Below are 23874 nucleotides of genomic sequence, written 5' to 3' on the forward strand. Positions count from 1 at the left end.
TAGACAATTCCTGTCGTACTTTTCTCTCCATATGAACTTGTCCCAGTATGACGGTATCGGCTCCTCTTCTGTGCCCTGTATTGTTTTAAATGGTTTCTTAACACAGGCCCTGCAGCTGTCCTGCCGTAAACTGCAAAGTCAGTTTGATAAATGACCGGGTATTTCATAATGCAAACAGGGTCTCAGGTTGGGTCTGCATCAGTTTCCCAACAGCAGTAAAATAGTTTGTGTAACAATAAAGACGTGTTGTAAGTGTGATTTATATTGGAGCTTCCTTTATTAAGTGTTGTGTACGTTCTCAAGCCGGACCCTCTCATCAGTTTTACTCTCAAAGTGATATAATGATTGATTAAAATACACCAGTTTAAATGGAGCTCTCAGGTTTCAGGAGCTGTGAACTTGTTTTTCACCACAAAAAATGTCCATAATGTCAAAGTGAAAAATAAAATCTACAAATTGTTCTAAATTAATTACAAATACAAAACAGAAAATAATTGATTGCATAAGTATTCACCCCCTTGAGTCAATATTTGGCAGAGGCACCTTTGGCAGCAATTACAGCCATGAGTCTATTTGGATAAGTTTCTACCAGCTTTGCACATCTGGACACTGCAATTTTTGTCCATTCTTTGCAAAATTGCTCAAGCTCTGTCAAGTTGGATGGGGACCTTTGGTGAACAGCAATTTTCAACTCTTTCCACATATTCTCAATTGGATTGAGGTCTGGGCTTTGACTGGGCCACTCCAGGACATTGACCTTTTTGTTTTTAAGCCACTCCAGTGTGCCTTTGGCTGTATGTTTGGGGTCATTGTCCTGCTGGAAGATGAATCTTCTCCCAAGTCCCAGGTCTCTTGCAGACTTCAGCAGGTTTTTCTCCAGGATTTCTCTGTACTTTGCTGCATCCATTTTGCCCTCTATCTTCACGAGCTTTCCAGGCCCTGACGCAGAGAAGCATCCCCATAGCATGATGCTGGCACCACCATGCTTCACGGTAGGGATGGTGTTGAGGCCAAAAAGCTCTATTTTGGTCTCATCAGACCATAGAATATTCTTCCACTTGGTCTCAGAGTCTCCCACATGCCTTCTGGCAAACTCTAGCCGAAATTTGATGTGAGTTTTTTTCAACAATGGCTTTCTTTTTGCCACTCTCCAATAAAGGCCAGTTCTGTGAAGCACCCAGGCTATTGTTGCCGTATGCACAGTGTCTCCCAGCTCAGCCATGGAAGACTGTAACTCATTTAGAGTTGCCATAGGCCTCTTGGTGGCCTCCCTGACTAGTTCCCATCTCGCCCGGATACTCAGTTTTTGAGGATGGCCTGTTCTAGACAGTGTCACAGTTGTGCAATATTCTCTCCATTTCTTAATAATGGACTTTACTGTGCTCTGAGAGGATATTCAATGCCTTGGAAATGTTCTTATATCCTACCCCTGATTGGTGCTTTTTGAAGAACCTTATTCCAGATTTGCTTTGAATGTTCCTTTGTCTTCATGATGTAGTTTTTGTTAGGAAATGTACTAATCAACTGTGGGACCTCCCAGAGACAGGTGTATTTAACCTGAAATCATGTGAAACACCTTAATTGCACACAGGTGGACTCCATTCAACTAATTATGTGACTTCTAAAGACAATTGGTTGCACCAGAGCTTATTTAGGTGTGTCATAGCAAAGGGGGTGAATACTTATTCAATCAATTAATTTTCTGTTTTATATTTGTAATTAATTTAGAACAATTTGTAGATTTTATTTTTTACTTTGACATAATGGACTTTTTTGTGTTGATCAGTGGCTAAAACTCCTAATTAAATCCATTTTGATTCCATGTTGTAACACAATAAAATGTGGAAAAGTCCAAGGGGTGAATACTTTTGAGAGCCACTGTATCTGTATTTTATTAATATATAATTATGTTGTGAAGATGGTCTCGTTTACAGTCGTGCAGACAAGGAGACTGCAGCAACGTGCTGAATATGCTGTCATTTTCTCAGATGGTAATTCATTTCTGTACCTCTTCATCTGACTACAACACTCCCATTACGATTTTGCAGTGAATTGCTTCCTTGACCCTGCTTCTCACAGCATTCATTTTGTGGCTAGCTGCCATGTGGATTTGCAACCCTTGGACCTGGGCTGAAACTTGCAGTGTGAAGAGCCCTTATATAGTGCATAAGTCTTAGTATAGAGTACATGCATGTCATTATAGTGTATGAGCAAGTAATCTCTGTATACAGTGTATGTGAATATAAGTGGGTGAATTATGTTCCAAGCAGCACCTTGTACCACGATCCTTGAGAAATAATCTCAAAATGTCAATTCCTCTGCCGACTGTTTTTGCTTTGACTACAGACTTGTGTTCAGTGTGTTGTTCCATCATGACACAGCCTCCAGCTGCCTTTCATTTTGTTTGTTGATACCTGTAACCAAAGGTTTTTTTTTTTTTTTTTTAATTACATACAATATCAATTATCAATATTGTTAAACAAGCAACATTATAACTTTTGGTAAAATCATGAGCCAGAACTTAAGGGAATTTTGTGCAGTCAACCCTCTTTATGCTGCCTAGGAAGTGCCATTGGCATTACAGGTAAAGTGAGGGTGAAAAAAAACAAGTTCTTTTCACATGTATGTCTTTACCAGTTATGCCCCACTTTGTCAAGAAAACATTTGCAATTCCTTGCTTTATTATTTTTTTAGATGCAATGTGTAGATTTGTTTTTTTTTGCTCTGGTAAAAATAACCATGAGTTAAGTGGAATGAATTGCCTTGGTTATTTATTTAATGACTTTTTGTGGATATCCCCTATACAAGTGACATCTATATGGCCCTTTTTACATGCAAGTTGGAGTCCTGCTAAATGTCGTGCTTTAAATGCTAAATTTAAGATGGTTTTGCTAAATTACAATAGCTGTGTTACATAGACAAGTCCTTACCAGTTTTGACCTGATGGGCTTGCTGTCCATCGTCAGGACCGTGTTGCTATCCACATTCTACAGTTGTCATGCGAATTCCTCGTATACCAGCAATAGAGCGACTGCGGAAATAAAAGAACGATTTTTAAATGTCGCTCTACGCTGGCGTGCCGTGAAGGTCGCTCTATATTGCTGTTATTTGAGGACTTTGCCATACAATCGTAGAACGTGGATAGCAACACGTTCCTGACAATGGACAGCAAGCCCATCAGGTCAAAATTGGTAAGGGCTTGTCTATGTAACGCAGCTATTGTAATTCAGCAGTACCACCTTATATTTAACACTTAAAGCACAATATTTGGCATGACTCCAACGTGCAGGTAAACCCCGCCATTGTGTTTGATATCACCCCTTTAAAACAGCTGTTACGTTTTTCTAACTTATTATTATTATTTATTTCTTAGCAGACGCCCTTATCCAGGGCGACTTACAATTGTTACAAGATATCACATTATACATTATTTCACATTATACAGATATCACATTATTTTAATACAATTACCCATTTACACAGTTGGGTTTTTACTGGAGCAATCTAGGTAAAGTACCTTGCTGAAGGGTACAGCAGCAGTGTCCCCCACCTGGGATTGAACCCACACCCCTCCGGTCAAGAGTCCAGAGCCCTAACCACTATGCTACACTGGTATCTATTTTTGGTATCTATACATATTGAAAACAGAATACACAATAAGACCTAACACAAGAATGTTTAGTTCTATTTCTCTTAACGAAACTTAAAAGATGGGCGGATGTTTTTGGTATCTATATTACACAATATCATTGTACCTTCACATTTGGCACATTGATGTTGGGTGTGTTTCTCTTGGTTACATGGCTGTGTTATGAAAGCTACTCTTGTTAAATATGTCGTATTTCTGGTTTTGTATTTTTGAAACATAATTGCCTTGGTTATTTATTCAACGACTTTAAGTGGATCAGAATGCTTGAACATCCATGAGTAAAATAAAACAAGTTATTTCACTTTTGTTAATGATATGGGTCAATAATAATATATATATATTTTGGAAAGTATAAGACATGACAAGACATAATTAATAAATACTACTCGCAGCGGGTAGTTCTGGTGTGTGTCTCTTGTGTTAGTGGTTTTTTATTTTCCAAGATGCCTTTTGCAAAACAATGGAAATTCAATGGCAAAAACTCTGTTAAAGTAACGTTAAGGTTTGTTTGCAAATGTCCAAACAGTTAGGAAATTGCAAGTTAAGGTAGTCATGCAACCTTAACCCTGCCCCCGTATGTGTGTGTTTCCTGTCACACTTCACATCACCAAGCACATGACAAATTCTCACCATATGAATATAATATAATATTGTGAGAAGTGTTGAATTTAAATAAAGGGAAGTAATGTTAAAACTTTACAATGCATTAGTAAGACCTCACCTAGAATATTGTGTTCAGTTCTGGTCACCTCGTTACAAAAAGGATATTGCTGCTCTAGAAAGAGTGCAAAGAAGAACAACCAGAATTATCCCGGGTTTAAAAGGCATGTCGTATGCAGACAGGCTAAAAGAATTGAATCTGTTCAGTCTTGAACAAAGAAGACTACGCGATGATCTGATTCAAACATTCAAAATCCTAAAAGGTATAGACAATGTCAACCCGGGGGACTTCTTTGACTTGAAAAAAGAAAAAAGGACCAGGGGTCACAAATGGAGATTAGATAAAGGGGCATTCAAAAGAGAAAATAGGAGGCACCTTTTTACACAGAATTGTGAGGGTCTGGAACCAACTCCCCAGTAATGTTGTTGAAGCTGACACCCTGGGATCCTTCGAGAAGCTGCTTGATGAGATTCTGGGATCAATAAGCTACTAACAACCAAACGAGCAAGATGGGCCGAATGGCCTCCTCTCGTTTGGAAACTTTCTTATGTTCTTAATACTGGGAAATCATAGTCCTTGTGATTGGTAACATGTTCAGTATTAGCATTCCCAAAATCTTTGCTGTCAAATTGTGCCTTAACCAACAATAGATGTCCATGTACTCAGAAATGTGTAATTGATGTTGAGGTATGTAGTGATGAGTATTTGATGTTTGGAAAGGAGTACCTGAAAACGAATAGGACGTGAAATATGTGTACTCTACATGTAAGATAACATTTTCCATTACATTTCACTCTATTGTATCAATATTGCTGATAGCATTTGGAGAAATGTGGTTTGTTTAACATTAGTTCCAGTAATACGAAGAAGGGCCCTAACTAATTAATTTGATCTACTGTATTCTGAGTTTATTAGTTTTTATTTCGAACATTGGTGAAATAATGAGTTTGACTGCAAAGATTGTGGGAATGCTAATGCAGTTACTGAACATGTTACCAATCACTAGAGTTATGTTCCTATGGCCAGTCTTCAGGGAGAATTTGTATTACTATTTTGTACCCTTGAGCACCAGTAAGTTTGGTTCTATTTCTCATAAAGAAACTTAAAAGATGGGCGGATGTTTTTGGTATCTATATTGCACAATATCATTGTACCTTCACATTTGGCACATTGATGTTGGGTGTGTTTCTCTTGGTTACATGGCTGTGTTATGAAAGCTACTCTTGTTAAATATGTCGTATTTCTGGTTTTGTATTTTTGAAACATTGTCTTGGTTATTTATTCAACGACTTTACGTGGATCTCCCCTATACACGTGACATCTATGTTGTATAGAGAAACACGCATACCGTACATATATATATGTTGAGAGCAGAACCGCGTCCAGACCCATTATCTCTCATCATGGGCCCTCTCTCTCTACCGTTTATACTCAGCGTCTCGCTGTTCTTACACCGCCCGGCGGAGGGCTCCACAGCATCCGAGCAGGCAGACGGCTTTTTTCCCAACAGCTTCTTGAGATCATCGAACCCTAACCGCTTTCTACTGGAATGCCGGCGAGTTTTAAAAATACCGGCTTTGGAAGTGTTACCTGGCGGCGGGTGGGACAATCTTCGTAACGTAGACTTGGGTCGGGTGATGAACTTTAACTATTCACAGTGTCGGACTACCGAAGACGGGTCTTATCTCATACCGGACGAGGTGTTCACGATACCTCAGAAACACAGCCGTGTGGAACAGAGTTCGGAACTGATAGACAGCTGGCTGCAGTACCGGAGCGTCGTGGCGAGTTCCATCAATTCGGAAGCGTCGTTTTCAATCGGCTTGCCAGGGACGTTTTCATTTTCCATCAACGGCAAATATTCGAGTGAAAGTAAGAGAGTGAAAACACATCAAGTTCGGGACGGGACAGTGACGACACGAGTGCAGGTAAGCGAATGTGTTATTTTTATTATTTATTTTAACGTTAAATATTGTTCAAGTTACTTCTAGCACTAGTCTTTCTGATCTTGCTCAGAACTGGAACTGGATATCTGCAGTGTAGTATTTTGTAGCACTGAAGACAGTTACTGTTTATATATTGTACTTGCTCTTAGTTAAACTTGATTTACTCTTAATCTAGCACTGAAGACACACTGTCAATCAAAATGTTTAAGCTCTAAACATCAAAATAAACACCTACAGGCAACAGATAATAAACACGTCTTTGTGTTTATTCTCGTAACACTTAGGGTTGGATTTGTATTTGAACGCAAGTTACCTCGCGTCTAAATAATACGCTCCACCTGTGTCAATGCTGCTGCACTCCTATTTTAAATGAGCGCTTCTTGTCTGGGTTGAAAGCGCAAGCTTGTTTACTGGGGGCACACCACGCCCACTTTTTCTATTTTTGTGTCTATTTAAATGAACCCTGCACTTCCCCTGGAATGCTGGAAACACGTCAGAGTTCAATGCAAAACTCAGAGGCGTACATACCACCAGCCATAGCATTACTATGGGCCCCGATAGAAAGATACATTATATGTAAAAAAAAATAATAATCTTAACTACTTTACAAATACATACAGGGGTTTGATTTAGGTATTAATAATAATATAATAATAATCTATTTCTTAGCAGACGCCCTTATCCAGGGCGACTTACAAGATATCACATTATTTTTACATACAATTACCCATTTATACAGTTGGGTTTTTTTTACTGGAGCAATCTAGGTAAAGTACCTTGCTCAAGGGTACAGCAGCAGTGTGCCCACCGGGGATTGAACCCATGACCCTCCGGTCAAGAGTCCAGAGCCCTAACCACTACTCCACACTGCTGCCCTGTAGTATAGGGTATTCAGGTGCTGGCCCCGTCCAATCTTGACTGAATCACTGTAATCAATCTATTAGTTTTCAAGGCCATCCACCGCAAAAAAATATCTAGTATGGTCTCAGCCTGACAGGACAGGGTAACGCTGTCCCCCACTACCTTGCTCTTTCTTGCTCTTATTGTATTACTTGTATTGTAACACTTGAAATGTATTTGCTTACGATTGTAAGTCGCCCTGGATAAGGGCGTCTGCTAAGAAATAAATAATAATAATAATAATAATAATAATAATAATAATAATAATAATAATAATAATAATAATAATAATAATAATACCACTGCCTCCTTCAGTCTCCCTTCTTCAGAGAATCAGACTGTGTGGTGCTGTTCCTATTGTTGTTGCTGCTGTATGCTTTTCAACCTCATCGTCGGGGATGTTCTACAAACATGAGTAAGACAATGTCTGAGGAAAAACTTTTAAAATTGAGCTATATTTTAGAGTACATCTATATGAAATGCCCTCAAAATTGTAATTGTAGTTTCACTTAAGTTACTGATTGGTTTTACAAGCTTTGACTGTGACTTTCAAGTGTCCTTTCCTTAATTAGGACTAAACTTTTTACTGACTTTTGAAAATAAGGCCATTTGCAAACATATTCCACAATGGAGTAGTAAAAAGCACTCCACATTAAAAAAACAATTCATCCATCTACAGCAAAAGGAAAGCTGCCCTAGAGTCACAACACTATTCTTTGGATATTTGACATGTTTTTTTAATCATTTCCATCTCCATCTTTGAGAATAAATAATACATAACATCTCTCTAAACTTGAAAGATTAAATAAAATAAAATAAAATCCACATCGAGATCATCTTTGTATCAATAGCATTGTGTAAGCCACGAAGGCTAATATTATTATTATTATTTGTTTATTTAGCAGACGCCTTTATCCAAGGCAACTTACAGAGACTAGGGTGTGTGAACTATGCATCAGCTGCAGAGTCACTTACAACTACGTCTCACCCGAAAGACGGAGCACAAGGAGGTTAAGTGACTTGCTCAGAGTCACACAATGAGTCAGTGGCTGAGGTGGGATTTGAACCAGGGACCTGCTGGTTACAAACCCATTTCTTTAACCACTGGACCATACAGCATAGTAGGATGACGTTCCTGTTTCTCCACAAAAACAGTTCTAATCTTTTCTCCCTTTCCCTTGTCATATCGTGTTGTTTTCCATGTAGCTCAAAACGTAAGGTTATGGATGCAACCCCGGTTCTCTGAAAGAGAAAATATTATTATTATTATTATTTATTTCTTAGCAGACGCCCTTATCCAGGACGACTTACAATCGTAAGCAAAAACATTTCAAGCGTTACAATACAAGTAATACAATAAGAGCAAGAAATACAATAACTTTTGTTCAAGTAAAGTACAAGTTTGACAAACCACAATTCAATAATACAGCAGGTAATAGTGATAGTTACATCAGGATATGATTAAATAGTGATAGTTACATCAGGATGTGATTAAATACAAAGTACTACAGGTTAAAAACTTGGCAGATTACAGTATTCTGAAGTACAGGATTAAATGCAGTAAAATAGGGGCTGATAAGAGCAAAATAAAGCACATTTACATGAAGGGTGATAGTGTCCCAGGATACAAACAGAGGAGTTCTACAGGTGCTCTTTGAAGAGGTAAGTCTTAAGGAGGCGCCGGAATGTGGTCAGGGACTGGGCAGTCCTGACATCTGTAGGAAGGTCATTCCACCACTGCGGAGCAAGGGTGGAGAAGGAGCGGGCTTTGGAGGCAGGGGAGCGTAGCGGTGGTAGAGCTAGTGGTAGAGCGTAGCGGTGGTAGAGCTAGTCAAAATAGCCATCAACTAATGAGTATCGCCGTCAGGAGATCCGCTTTGTATAAAAAAGCTGCCAACAGGCCACTGTAGTGCGCTGACCTCAGCGCTCCTCCCCCTGCGAGCACTGGTATCAGACAGCGTCACTACAGTTCGGTCTCTTTTGCTTCAGGCCGCAGAGGCTTGCCGAAGCGACCTCGCTGCTTGATTGCTATTTTCTCTTTCAGAGAACTGGGGTTGCATCCACAACCTTACGTTGTCTTTCAATTCGAAAATAGCCATCAACTAATGGGTACAGTGTACCAAAGCAGTCGCGAGGGAGACACTGCGGCAGACGGACATGATCGGTCATGACATGCATACCAGGATGCATGGAACAGCGCCTCAGCATCTGGGTTCGAAATGACATACTGTATGTCCTGATACAGTTTCTGTAACAATCTTAGAAGTACGGTATCGTACAGAGGATATTTCTCAACAGGAGAGCCACAGCTGTCGTCTGGCAACCACTAGGGCCGCTAGGCACCTGCCCTCTGCCCTCCCAGTGAACTGTACCAGCCTAGCGAGTGCCTCGGACACATGCTGCAGCTCCAGTTTCTGCACGAGCGTGATAGTATCAATGAGCTCTTGAATAAGAGTCAACTGATATATCATAAGCAGGCTGGAAGAGTTTGACAGCCTGGTCACTTGGACACAGGCAGTGTAGGCCTTCCTGAGGTTGACCTCGGTTGACCTACACTGCTTATTTTGGCATAGCAAGTCCTTAGCTGGACCAATGCCTGGAACCTTTAAGAGGGTGGCAATTGCTGAGTCCACCGGGGGGAACTCTGGCAATCCGGCGCTAGCTGCGTCATGCAGAGCCGATAAACTCCTTGCTTCAGCCACCGAAGCTGGTGCTGAAGCCGGGTTACCCCATGTGGATTGGACCTCCCGAACAAAGTCAGGGAAGGGAGGTTTTTTGTCTAGTGGGCGCGACTGAAGGAAACCAGTAGCGCGGTAACTCCTTGTCCTGCGGCCATTCTTCAGTCTATATATATATATATATGCTTACAAGAATGGCTAACCCCAAGGTCAGCCAGATAAATTGTAGTAGAAACTCGAGCAGAGCCAGCCGGCACGCCGAAAATAGAGCGAGGCGGGTGGACGCAATATCAACAGAGCCCGGTGATATGCGGGCTGCGATCGCAGCTCAGGCAGCGGGAGGTCAATTGAGTAAACCCGGGGAAGGGGCAGCCGCCAGCAACTAGAAAGCGAGAGGGGTACAACAATTAGACACGTTCCCAAATTAGCAATAAGTAATAAGAATAAACCAATACTTAGCTCCTTCTAGGACAAGCGCTGAAAGCAAAAGAGACCGTACTGTAGTGACGCTGTCTGATGCCACTGCTCGCAGGGGGCAAAAGAGACCGTACTGTAGTGACGCTGTCTGATGCCACTGCTCGCAGGGGGCAAAAGAGACCGTACTGTAGTGACGCTGTCTGATGCCACTGCTCACAGGGGCAAAAGAGACCGTACTGTAATGACGCTGTCTGATGCCAGTGCTCGCAGGGGGCAAAAGAGACCGTTCTGTAGTGACGCTGTCTGTTTCCAGACGTCAGTGCACTACAGTTGCCTGTTTGCAGCTTTTTTATACAAAGCTCAGTAATTTCGGATCACCTGACGGCGATACTCATTAGTTGATGGCTATTTTTGAATTGAAAGAGAACATCAAGAGTCTTCCCCTTAAAAGGAACAACCAAACTATAATATATGGATGTACAACAGCAAGGCTATTCAACTCCAGGCCTTTTATTAGGTATTCGGTCAATGACATGAAAAATTCCAAGTTTCCACATGGAATAAATTCAATCCAAAGGGTTAAATTATTGACTACCTGCATGTTAATGCAGTCTTCCCCCATCAGCTCCTTAATAGCATTAAGCATATATCACTTGAAAGAAGTATGCACAAAATTAATATGGATAACTCAATCTAAGATTGATCAAAATAATTGGTTTTGTGCAAAGATTAAACACTCTTTCCATTGCATCATACAATAAAAATATGTGAGAGTACATTAAATTTAACTGAATTAAAAAAGTCATCATATTGTTAAATCTGGCTCTCCAGTTACCTAGTCGTTATCTTTTATTGACACAAAAGACGTATACAAAATGAAAAGAACACTGTTACAGTTTATCACACTGCTTTTAACCACCCATTGCTGCAATATGTTTTCTTATTTGTGTGTAATACATATTTTTCAAGACAAGGGAACTTGTCCCCACTGGGGACTGGGGACAACCACATTTGACGTCCTTCGTGTGTCTCTTTTAAAAGCATGTTTATATGATTTTCATTGGGCTGTGGTTTTGCCCATTCCTTTGATGGCTCTGACACATTTCTCTCACAGTCATCACTGGGGGTTATTCATAAATATTCCTCAACGGTCCGTTAATAAACGGTGGTGGTATTTTTTTCTCATTCATAAAACTACCGTCAGGATAAATAAAGTGACGGTCATGTTGTACCGGCACGTTAAAAGATTTCATACAACCAATAAAGTTTAGTATGCTAAGTAAGTTGTCCAGTATATATGACATAGCTGACGATAAAGACCGTGCCAATGCACCAAGTTGTGTGCATTTTATTCATTACTGCACTGTACCGGTAACAATAATAGTAGCAAAATGGGTGCTATGTAGACAATTCCCCCAAAGTGAATAATAATAATATATGTTAAGAACGACTGTAGCCTACATGACAGCAAGTTAAAACATGTTTTTTACATCTTTCATAGAGAAGATATTGTAGTTGCCTGGTTAAATTACCAGTATACATTATAATAAACAACTAGATTGTATCATTTTTTTAATAGTAATAATAATATTTTATTTAATAATAACGTAACTGTAAGCTGAAATATATATGGACATTGACGGCTGGTTTACCTTAGAGTTATTACCACAGATCCTTATATATAATCCAGTTACAAAAAATGAAAAAAGCTACAGCGCTGGGTTTGCATAATTTACTGCATTTTATTCTCTCGCCACCTCAAATATTTTAAATATATTTCTGTATATGGACCCGAAACCTTCGTCTTGTGTAATCATCAAGAACACCCAAATTGCCATTGCTGATATGAAAAGTACAATACTTGTGTTGTGAAATATTCTGCAAATCTGGACCAAACATAGTATTATGATTGTAAACCAGCTACTTAAGTGTTCCTGCACTTTCTCTGGTACAAGTTGTATTTGTTGCCAAGAAAACTATTTGGATCAGCTTAAGAAAATTCCCACATTTTGGTTCCTGCTCAGGTAGCTTCTGGCCAATTACTATTGAAAGTTCTGTAATTAAAGTCATCATACCAGCAGCAATTACTATTGAAAGTTCTGTAATTAAAGTCATCATACCAGCAGCAATTACTATTGAAAGATCTGTAATTAAAGTCATCATACCAGCAGCAATTACTATTGAAAGTTATGTAATTAAAGTCATCATACCAGCAGCAATTACTATTGAAAGATCTGTAATTAAAGTCATCACACCAGCAGCAATTACTATTGAAAGTTCTGTAATTAAAGTCATCATACCAGCAGCAATTACTATTGAAAGTTCTGTAATTAAAGTCATCACACCAGCAGCAATTACTATTGAAAGTTCTGTAATTAAAGTCATCATACCAGCAGCAATTACTATTGAAAGTTCTGTAATTAAAGTCATCATACCAGCAGCAATTACTATTGAAAGATCTGTAATTAAAGTCATCATACCAGCAGCAATTACTATTGAAAGTTCTGTAATTAAAGTCATCATACCAGCAGCAATTACTATTGAAAGTTCTGTAATTAAAGTCATCATACCAGCAGCAATTACTATTGAAAGTTATGTAATTAAAGTCATCATACCAGCAGCAATTACTATTGAAAGTTATGTAATTAAAGTCATCATACCAGCAGCAATTACTATTGAAAGATCTGTAATTAAAGTCATCACACCAGCAGCAATTACTATTGAAAGTTCTGTAATTAAAGTCATCATACCAGCAGCAATTACTATTGAAAGTTATGTAATTAAAGTCATCATACCAGCAGCAATTACTATTGAAAGTTCTGTAATTAAAGTCATCATACCAGCAGCAATTACTATTGAAAGTTCTGTAATTAAAGTCATCACACCAGCAGCAATTACTATTGAAAGTTCTGTAATTAAAGTCATCATACCAGCAGCAATTACTATTGAAAGTTCTGTAATTAAAGTCATCACACCAGCAGCAATTACTATTGAAAGATCTGTAATTAAAGTCATCATACCAGCAGCAATTACTATTGAAAGTTCTGTAATTAAAGTCATCACACCAGCAGCAATTACTATTGAAAGTTCTGTAATTAAAGTCATCATACCAGCAGCAATTACTATTGAAAGATCTGTAATTAAAGTCATCGCACCAGCAGCAATTACTATTGAAAAATCTGTAATTAAAGTCATCGCACCAGCAGATGTTTCAGTGTTCCGTCACCATTCAGATGTGCTTTTTCCATTATTTCAGTCTGTGTAACGCTTTATATAGCTCTGTTTGCATCTTTTCTTCTTTCAGTATGTTTAATCTATACACTAAACTGTAACTGGTGTGTAATTGCATCAACTTTAAAAAGATAAATAACTTACATTTTAATTTAACAATAACATAAATGAAAACTGTCTAGGATTAAAGTGACCCCTTTTTAAGTCCTTGAACTGGGACAAGGCTATGGCAATATGGAAATACCAGGAAGTAGGGAGCAGGAAAGGGGGGCAGGAGGTAAGTGGTAGGGGGGAAGTGCATTACAGCATGAACTCTGTGTTTTTATTTTTGGCACAGTAACACAAGTATGAAAATACAGTAATCTGTTACCGGCGCAGCGATGCTGGGGGAAGAAACAGGACAAATCTCTTAAACAAAAGAAACAAGTGAATGAACTTACCCTATTGTATTTATTGTGCAGGTAACAACCAAAACAAGCTCAATTGCCAAAAAAATAGTAGATTAGACTTTTTGTAGCCTATTATTACATATAACTTTATATTAAATATAATAAAAATGATTTAAAATTCCATTAAAAAGATATAAATGACTTACCTCAGACAGACCACAGATGCTTTACCTCAGGAAACAAAATAGACATTGGCAACTTTGAATAGCTGAGCGCTGAAGAGGTCCTGACCAGCTGCTGCCTGAATCGGGCTGATCGAAACCAGTGTTTAGCTATTATTTAACTAAATATTATTTGACAGATCCATGTTTGTATGGCAAGTTTGTTTACATTGTTTTATTTAACACAGTTTCATCTTTCATTTGTTTAAATAGATGAAACATTGGCCTACAGTTCGATGAAACATACAGTTAATAATTTAAACATTTTGTTACAAATAATGTTTCCGCATGATGTGTGTATTTCACCGCTAAAACCGGTGGTCTTAAATTAATCAATTTCATTTTACATAGACTTACCTTAAAGTTCAACTGTTGAGGTCATCTATGATTTCACATACTTTAATTATCACTAATCTTGGATTCGATATTATGCTAATGTAGATAATCAAATCGGATAGTGATATTCAGAGTGTGTGAAAAAAAACATAGCGTTTAAGAATGTGTTCATATTACAAAGTCTAAATACCAGTGTTTACAGGATCACATATAAACACTGCTGCTTAGGGATAGAAAACCTCCCTGCATCAATAAACACACACCATTTATCTTATAAACACATCACATGCTCTTTGGTTTTACAGTGCAGTTACTGTATGTGTATACAGACGTGCTCAAATTTGTTGGTACCCCTCCACAAAAAACGAAGAATGCACAATTTTCTCTGAAATAACTTGAAACTGACAAAAGTAATTGGCATCCACCATTGTTTATTCCATATTTAATAGAAATCAGACTTTGCTTTTGATTTTTTATTCAACATAATATTGTAAATAAGAAAACAAATGAAAATGGCATGGACAAAAATGATGGGACCGCTAACCTAATATTTTGTTGCACAACCTTTAGAGGCAATCACTGCAATCAAACGTTTTCTGTAGCTCTCAATGAGACTTCTGCACCTGTTAACAGGTAGTTTGGCCCACTCTTCCTGAGCAAACTGCTCCAACTGTCTCAGGTTTGATGGGTGCCTTCTCCAGACTGCAAGTTTCAGCTCTTTCCATAGATGTTCGATAGGATTCAGATCAGGACTCATAGAGGCCACTTCAGAATAGTCCAATGTTTTGTTCTTATCCATTCTTGGGTGTTTTTAGCTGTGTGTTTTGGGTCATTATCCTGTTGGAGGACCCATGACCTGCAACTGAGACAGAGCTTTCTGACACTGGGCAGTACGTTTCGCTCCAGAATGCCTTGATAGTCTTGAGATTTCATTGTGCCCTGCACAGATTCAAGGCACCCTGTGCCAGGCGCAGCAAAGCAGCCCCAAAACATAACCGAGCCTCCTCCATGTTTCACTGTAGGTATGGTGTTCTTTTCTTTGAAAGCTTCATTTTTTCGTCTGAGAACATAGAGCTGATGTGACTTGCCAAAAAGCTCCAGTTTTGACTCATCTGTCCAAAGGACATTCTCCCAGAAGGATTGTGGCTTGTCAATATGCATTTTAGCAAATTCCAGTCTGGCTTTTTAATGTTTTTCTTTCAAAAGTGGAGTCCTCCTGGGTCTTCTTCCATGGAGCCCACTTTCGCTCAAAAAGCGACTGATGGTGCAATCAGAAACTGACGTACCTTCACCTTGGAGTTCAGCTTGTATCTCTTTGGCAGTTATCCTTGGTTCTTTTTCTACCATTCGCACTATCCTTCTGTTCAATCTGGGGTCGATTTTCCTCTTGCGGCCGCGCCCAGGGAGGTTGGCTACAGTTCCATGGACCTTAAACTTCTTAATAATATTTGCAACTGTTGTCACAGGAACATCAAGCTGCTTGGAGATGGTCTTGTAGCCTTTACCTTTACCATGCTTGTCTATTATTTTCTTTCTGATCTCCTCAGACAACTCTCTCCTTTGCTTTCTCTGGTCCATGTTCAGTGTGGTGCACACAATGATACCAAACAGCACAGTGACTACTTTTCTCCATTTAAATAGGCTGAATGACTGATTACAAGATTGGAGACATGTGTGATACTAATTAAAGAAACTAATTAGTTTGAAATATCACTATAATCCAATTATTTATTATCTTTTCTAAGGGGTACCAACAAATGTGTCCAGGCCATTTTAGAATATCTTTGTAGAATAAGCAATAATTCATCTCTTTTCACAGCTTCTTTGCTTTATTCTATGACATACCAAAGGCATGCAAGTATACATGATAAAATAGCTTTTAATTTCATCACTTTTCAGGAGGAATGAAGCATTATTTCAATGAGCTGTAAGGGTACCAACAAATTTGAGCACGTCTGTATATATATATATATATATATATATATATATATATATATATATATATATTTATATATATTGTACTTGCTCTTAGTTAAACTTGATTTACTCTTAACTTAGCAAGACAGTTACTGTGTATTGTACTTACTCTTAGTTAAACTTGATAATGTTCTCTCTCTCTCCCTCCCCCCTCCTCTTTCACCCTCTCCCCCTCCACTCTCCTTCCCCCTCCCCATCTCTCCAGGTTCGTAATCTCCTCTACTCAGTCCAGTCCACTCCAGGCTTCTCCCTTGACCCACGGTTCCAAGATCAGGTCTACAAGATCGCCGAGGCCCTGGAGAACAACCAGACCCGACTGGCTGGCTTCCTCTCCGAGTCCCTGGTGCTGAACTACGGGACCCACGTCCTCACCACGGTGCACGCTGGAGCCAGCCTGGTCCAGGAGGACTTCCTCAAATCCACCGTCCTCTCGGGCAGCCAGGACTCTTCTTCTTCCAGGTCCATCAGCGTCTCTGCTGGATTGCGTTTCTTCGATGTCGTCAACGTGGGATTCGGCAACCAAAGTGGGGCCTCCAGCTCGACTCAGGACTCCGCTAGCCAGCAGTACGTTGGAAACATCACCTATTCGGTCACTGAAAGCCACGGAGGAGCCCTGTTCTATCCTGGTATTACCTTGCAGAAATGGCAAGAAAGCATCGCCAATAATCTGGTGGCGATTGACCGCGCTGGTCTGCCTTTGCCGGCTGTGTTTAACCAGCAGTCTCTACTGGGCTTATCAGAGCCTACAATCCACAAACTGGTGCTGGCCGTGACCCAAGCCATCAAGACCTATTACCAAGTCAACACCGTCCCTGGCTGCGTCAAGGTAGAGTCGCCGAATTTCAATTTCCATGCAAATGTAGACGACGGCTCTTGCCAGGCCACAGTAACGAATTTCTCGTTCGGAGGCGTGTTTCAGGACTGTATGGCACTAACGACAGACTCTCAGGATCTATGCCACGAACTGGAACAGAAAAACCCACTAACAGGTGCCTATTCCTGTCCTGAACAATACAGCGCAGTCAAACTCCAAACAGATAACAAGGAACAAGGCTACAGTACTTACGAATGCCACCAGGAATGCAAAACAACATTTTTGTTCTTTAAAAGTTGTAATCAAGTCTGTGGTGACATCTATAGGGTCAGGAAAGCCCGTTTCAATGCCTATTGGTGTGTAGCGACCCAAAAACAAGTGCCATCTCTTTCGGGGTACCTTTTCGGAGGCCTGTACACCTCTGCTAGTCCAAACCCTCTCACCAAATCACAGTCATGCCCGGCTGGCTTCGTAGAGTTGAAGCTGTTTGATGGGATGAAAGTGTGCGTGAGTAATGATTATGAAATGCAGGCAGGGAATTCAGTCCCGTTCGGGGGGTTTTTTAGCTGCCACACTGGGAATCCCTTAAGTGTGGAGAGGGGGGGGGAGGATAAGGAGAATGGAGAGGTTTCAGCCCAAAAATGCCCTAAAGGTTTTAGCCAACACCTAGCAGGAATGAGCGATGGATGCCAGATTATGTACTGCGTGCGTTCCAGCGAGTTCACCGAAGGGCAGCTGCCCGATATACGCTTGCCGCCGTTTATTCGTAAACCATTGGTCAGCAACGCCATGACTAACACGATCATGATCATGAGCGAGGGCAATCTGTCCTGGGTCAAAGATTCCAAAACCAATCTGTGGAAGATCGCACAGCCTGAGGATTTCCACCAGATGAGCCAACTTTTCAACCCCTGAAAAGAGAGCTTGTCACCGGGCGCTTATGTGGGTGTGGCCCTGGGGGTGTTGGCTGGTGTGGGGGTCGCCGTAGCAGTGGGGGTTTATGGGAGGAGGTGGTGGAGGAGGAGGGGAGGGGATGGGGAGTTTCATGAAATTGAAGAGGGAGGGAGACAGGGGGAGGGGGAGGAAGAAGTTGTTAGAAGTAGCGTTACCACAATATCAAATTCACAGTATTTGAGTCTTAAATTATTATTTTTTTCCTACGGTTTTTGAAATTCCGATATCAATGATACGATATTTAAATTAATTTACAACATTACAAAAGGATTCCTCTAGGAATATGAAAATCTATTTTGGCATAACATATTTTGGCTCCCTTAAGTGTTTAAAAACACTTTAATAAGCATTGAAAATAATGTATTCAGTTAGAAACGTATTAACCTGCTATTGATTCCAGATGTACAAAAGAATGATGGAAACAAAATCAGATTGAAAAACATTTATCTTATATATACAATACAATATGTAAGGTCAATGTTTTGCAGTGTGGAGTAGTGGTTAGTGCTCTGGACTCTTGACCGGAGGGTCGTGGGTTCAATCCCAGGTGGGGGACACTGCTGCTGTACCCTTGAGCAAGGTACTTTACCTAGATTGCTCCAGTAAACCCAACTGTATAAATGGGTAATTGTATGTAAAAATAATGTGATATCTTGTAACAATTGTAAGTCGCCCTGGATCAGGGTGTCTACTAATAAATAATAATCTGATTTTGTTAGCACTGAATACAGTAACTGTAAAAATAGTGTACTTGCTTTTAAACAGGATTTCCTCTTAATGTAGCACTGAAGACAGTTACTATATATATTGTACTTGCTCTTTGTTGAACTTGAATACTCTTAATTAAGATAATAAAGTGGTGTTCTGTGGTTATGGGTTGTGAAGTAATCAAAAAATAATAAAATACCAAATTAATTGAAATTGTCTGAGTTAATAAAATGGCTTGGATAAATTAGGTACTGTGATTGGCTAAACAAGATCACGTGACTGTGCAGTAATTTCTTACCTGATCTATTACTATTACTCTGCCTTAATAATAACAGAGCTGGATTAAATCGCGATGCTAACAGTATTTCTGTTGGTAGAAATGTCAACATAATAATGGATACAGAGTTCAAATCATCAAACAATGTTTTAATCTCTGTTGTTAAGAAATACCGAAAAATAGCTAAACAGATTTCAATAAAATTAATAAAAAATATTTTGCTCTTTCCGTCGAAACAGCTGTTGGACTTTTAAACAAGGTCTGGTTTTGACATAGGCTGTGTAAGGAAAAACTGATGAAAACTGAAAAACAATATCAGTGAAAGTCAAAAATATGTTTATTGGTGCAATACAAGAATATAACTATTTGAAGAAAGCAGAGACACATGCTCTGGGTCACAGCGGATGGAATCTGTGCCCCAGACAATGGCTGCAATCACTTTTTAATAACATAGAACACTCCCCTGTAATGACATCATTTGAGACCCTCCCCACCTAAACCTGTGTACGTGGCCAGTCCCCAAGCCTCACAGACATTCCTCTGCATCTCTTATCTCTGAGATTCTCCCATCCCCCCGTGCAACCAAAACAGAGCACAACAGAGACCCTTTCCACAAATGCCCATAAATGGTCATATTTGCTGTCCCTGCAATCTATTGAGAGAGACTGCATTCCAAAATACCCCACCTGCACTCTGTGCTCAATATCTCTCCATTGAAAGTACCATACAAACAATGTATTAATATGGACTGTCAAATTTCCTTACAATCATCCCTTAGATGCTCTAAATATAATATATGAGAGTATCTCACCATCATACACAGGACACAATAGTTCATATTCAATTACATAACAGTGATGCAAAATAATACAAACTTTATCAAAAGTAGTGATTTATAAGGAATTGATTTAAGATTGAATTTAATCCCAGCGACAAGCTTCTGTTTTAGGTTGTCTAGATGCATCCTAGATCTTACCCGTCTTTGAATACCTGCCATCGATAGGGTTATTAAATCAATAATTCCTATAATCAACAACTCCTTAAGTTTCTTTGTGCGAATTCGAATTATTTCACCATAATACTAGTGAATCATTCTAGGAAGATATATAAACATCATCAGTATGATTACAAAAATAGTTCAACTCCAGGTTACTGCTCCCTTAAACAGACAATCCCAGTATGTATTCTTGTACAGAAATTCCAAATTTCTTTCATGTATGAATTCATCAGTTTTGTCTTGATGAGCGTCCACTGGAACCTGTATTTCTGCTCAATGTACCTTTATCCTTTCTTCCTCTCCCAGTAGTTGTTTCAATCTATCTGTAATTTCAGGAAAGGGATTCACTTGAAGCTTATTGGAATCATAGGTGTCAGCAGCATGAATCATCATTCTCTTTAGCATAGAGGGGAAAAAACACATTTTCCATGTACAGATGTTTAACAGGTGTAACACAAAAATAGACATTCTAAAGTTATTACAGATTTGATTTCTTACAATTTTTCGCATTTGTAGTAAAACAGTATTTTAACATTTGTGTATGTAAAAATCACTTCTTCCAGAATCCATATTTCAGACCATATCAACATTATGTTCACATCAGATTGATTTAAACTAACTTCAAAAATGATCACTCAACATTGAATAAGTACTAAAATAGTTTATCAATGCTTAACTATCTATCTGCAACATTAGTAAACAATTACCCCTTTTCTCCTTAATTATGCAAACCCCATTACATCTTGTGATATGCTTTACAATACCCACAAACGCAATCATTTTACACAATATTTCTATTGCTAACCCATTGTTACAAATAACATTAACATACATTTCCCTTCATTCACTCCAGACATATTCAATAATACAAATTCAAATTCAAATTCAAAAATGCTTTATTGGCATGACGAGAGCGCTCAGGTACAGTATATCATTTAAATATCCCATTATTTAAAAAACTAATGTCCATGAAAGGTGATCTCATAGTCCATTTGTTCTTTAACAGAACAACAGTTTCAATGTTCAGTCCTGTTCTTGGAGTGAAAGAGATTCGGTATGTGATCATCAGCTGAATGCTTCATTGTTGTCTTCACCCGTCCCAACATTTGAATCTTCATCAAAATCAGAATCACCTCATTTCAGCACCTAGAAGAAAATCAAGTGCAGTATTAATTATTTTGATAACATGATTTAATTTCAACCTTGAGGTTTCCTCTTCACCTGGTGATGTCTGCCTACATGATGCAGTCTGTGAGAGAAGAAATGTTTGCTTCTTTTATTTCAACTATCTGTTTCATCATAATAAGTATGATTATTAATTCGCAAGATCTCTATTGAAACATACAAAGTGCAAATCCTCCCTTTGTCTCAACACAAACAAATATAATATGTAAATTAGAACATCACCCATTGAAAAATTAAACTAAAATTGGCAATGCTTTTCCTGAATTATTTCATTGCAGTTCCAAGAACCACCACCGAGTGTCACTGTATAACATGTATTGTATATACAGCATTTTGAACAATTCCCTTTGGACCCTCGCTTATGATTATTATTTGTTTATTTAGCAGACACCTTTATCCAAGGCGACTTACAGAGACTAGGGTGTGTGAACTATGCATCAGCTGCAGAGTCACTTACAATTACGTCTCACCCGAAAGACAGAGCACAAGGAGGTTAAGTGACTTGCTCAGGGTCACACAATGAGTCAGTGGCTGAGGTGGGATTTGAACCAGGAACCTCCTGGTTACAAGCCCTTTTCTTTAACCACTGGACCACACAGCCTCCTATAAAGTATAGGAGGCTCTCTACAAAGTATTTACCATGCTAGCTAGTTCTCCTAAGATGAATACTAGACCTGTACTACTGTACCTTGTGTTCCCTAACTCAGTACTCAGAACAAACATTGAAGCAATCAGCCACAAGCCACCTAGACCATGGATTATGCCTTTGTTCACAAACTTTACCAAAGGAATGTTCTCATGGACCCCAAAATAAGCAAGAGAGAGAGAGAGAGAGAGAGAGGTTTCCCAGCATCTACTACAGCACCACTTTTCATTTCCATAATCCATTGATGCATATATATATATATATATATATATATATATATATATATATATACACAGTAATGATTTTTTCTGCTGTCTTTCAGGATCATGTCCTTGTGGTGTGTAGGAGGCAATACTAAATCCAAGGAAAACAAAACCTAGAAGGAAACACGCCAGGGCGTGGCTTTATTTGAAACAAAACAAATGCATTTTTTGGGTCTAGTTAAATTGTCCCTCTCTAAACAGGGACAGACTATTCCTAGTGATGGGTACAAAGCCTCACCCGCTTCGACCCGTCTCGAACCATTAGAAGCAAACAGTGTTGTGAATCAAAGGTTCAACTGGTTCGCATGAAGCAATACATCACGTGACACAAACGCCTGCAGTTCTACGGATCCTCTGAAGCTGCAGACGCTCGGGGTGTTCAGTCACGCACGCTCACGGAGTAAAATCTTGCTGACGGTGTCATAGCTTCACTGTCGAACCGTTTTGATGGTATATTTACAAAAGGAAACACAAACCACCAATACATCGCTTTAATTCGAATCAATAATGCTTCGTTGACGTAGGTTAGAATTGGAAGGAAGAATATACTGTTTGTCAAATTACATTTTAAATGAATTTCAATTCATCTTTGTTAAATTAAAAAACTATATATATATATATATATATATATATATATATATATATATATATTGTAAAAGAATCGCACCCACCACGGTTCGTTGCCCCTTTAAACACTGACCCAACACACGGAAATTGATTTTTTGAAGCGCGGCTGCGCAATTTTTTTAATGAAACACAAAAACAAAAATAAACAAAACAAACACCTAGCTCTTCTTTGAGCAATAACTAAAACAAAACAGGAACCTAAACTAAACACAGGACAGCTAAGCTGTTTACCTGCAACAAAAACAAACAGAATAGCGCACACAACAAAAAGGCTTCACTCTACCTTTTTTTTAATTTTACGGCTGTACCCACACACCAGCACAGTCGGGCTTCTACCCTCTTCAGCAGCTGCCCAGAGCAGACTGACTGCTCTCCTTTTAAACCCTGCACCTGGCTCCAATTTTCAATAGTAGCCAGGTGCAGGTAATGATCAATCAATAAAACAATTAAACAATTAACACAAACAATTAAACAAAACAATTAAACAAAACAAACGTGTGCCTTCCGCACATGTTTTTCCTGCAGAGAGGTTTTAACCCCCTCCCTGCCATCTCACACAATATATATATATATAAACATATGCTGGCTGCTATTATGTGAAATTGGGGGAGTTTAATAATTGTTAATTATTATAAAAATAAATGTAATGATTATTTGAGATGTTTTCCAGAAATAATTGTTAGTAAAATGTGTTTTCAAACCTTTGTCAAAGAAGCCTTGAATTCAATATTATTTCATTGTGATACATCAACAAAATAAATATAATTTATAAATATCAAATTGCTATACTATTGAAAACACACCACTACACCTTAAAGCACCATATCTTGTTGATGTTTGTGTTATGACTGTGGGATCCGTGACGGCTCTATGAGTTTATTGAGATGAAGTAATCAACCTCAATCTAGCGGTCCGGGTTCGTATATGTAATATGCTTTTTTTTTTTTTTTATAAAAATATATATGGATGTATATTTAGAAATCTTTGCATTCAAGTAT

The 23874-nt window shown here is 38.9% G+C and overlaps 1 protein-coding gene across 1 annotated transcript; it reads left to right on the plus strand.

Moving 5' to 3' along the window:
• The first annotated feature begins 5558 nt into the window (after positions 1 to 5558).
• Positions 5559 to 18231, plus strand: LOC131709358 (macrophage-expressed gene 1 protein-like). The gene is made up of 2 exons (XM_059011821.1): positions 5559 to 6238; positions 16611 to 18231. The coding sequence occupies exons 1-2, from the start codon at positions 5672 to 5674 to the stop codon at positions 18132 to 18134; spliced, it is 2091 nt and encodes a 696-aa protein (XP_058867804.1). The 5' UTR covers positions 5559 to 5671; the 3' UTR covers positions 18135 to 18231.
• Positions 18232 to 23874: the final 5643 nt, after the last annotated feature.

The sequence above is a fragment of the Acipenser ruthenus genome, chromosome 43 (genome assembly GCF_902713425.1).
Source record: "Acipenser ruthenus chromosome 43, fAciRut3.2 maternal haplotype, whole genome shotgun sequence".
NCBI lineage: Eukaryota > Metazoa > Chordata > Actinopteri > Acipenseriformes > Acipenseridae > Acipenser > Acipenser ruthenus.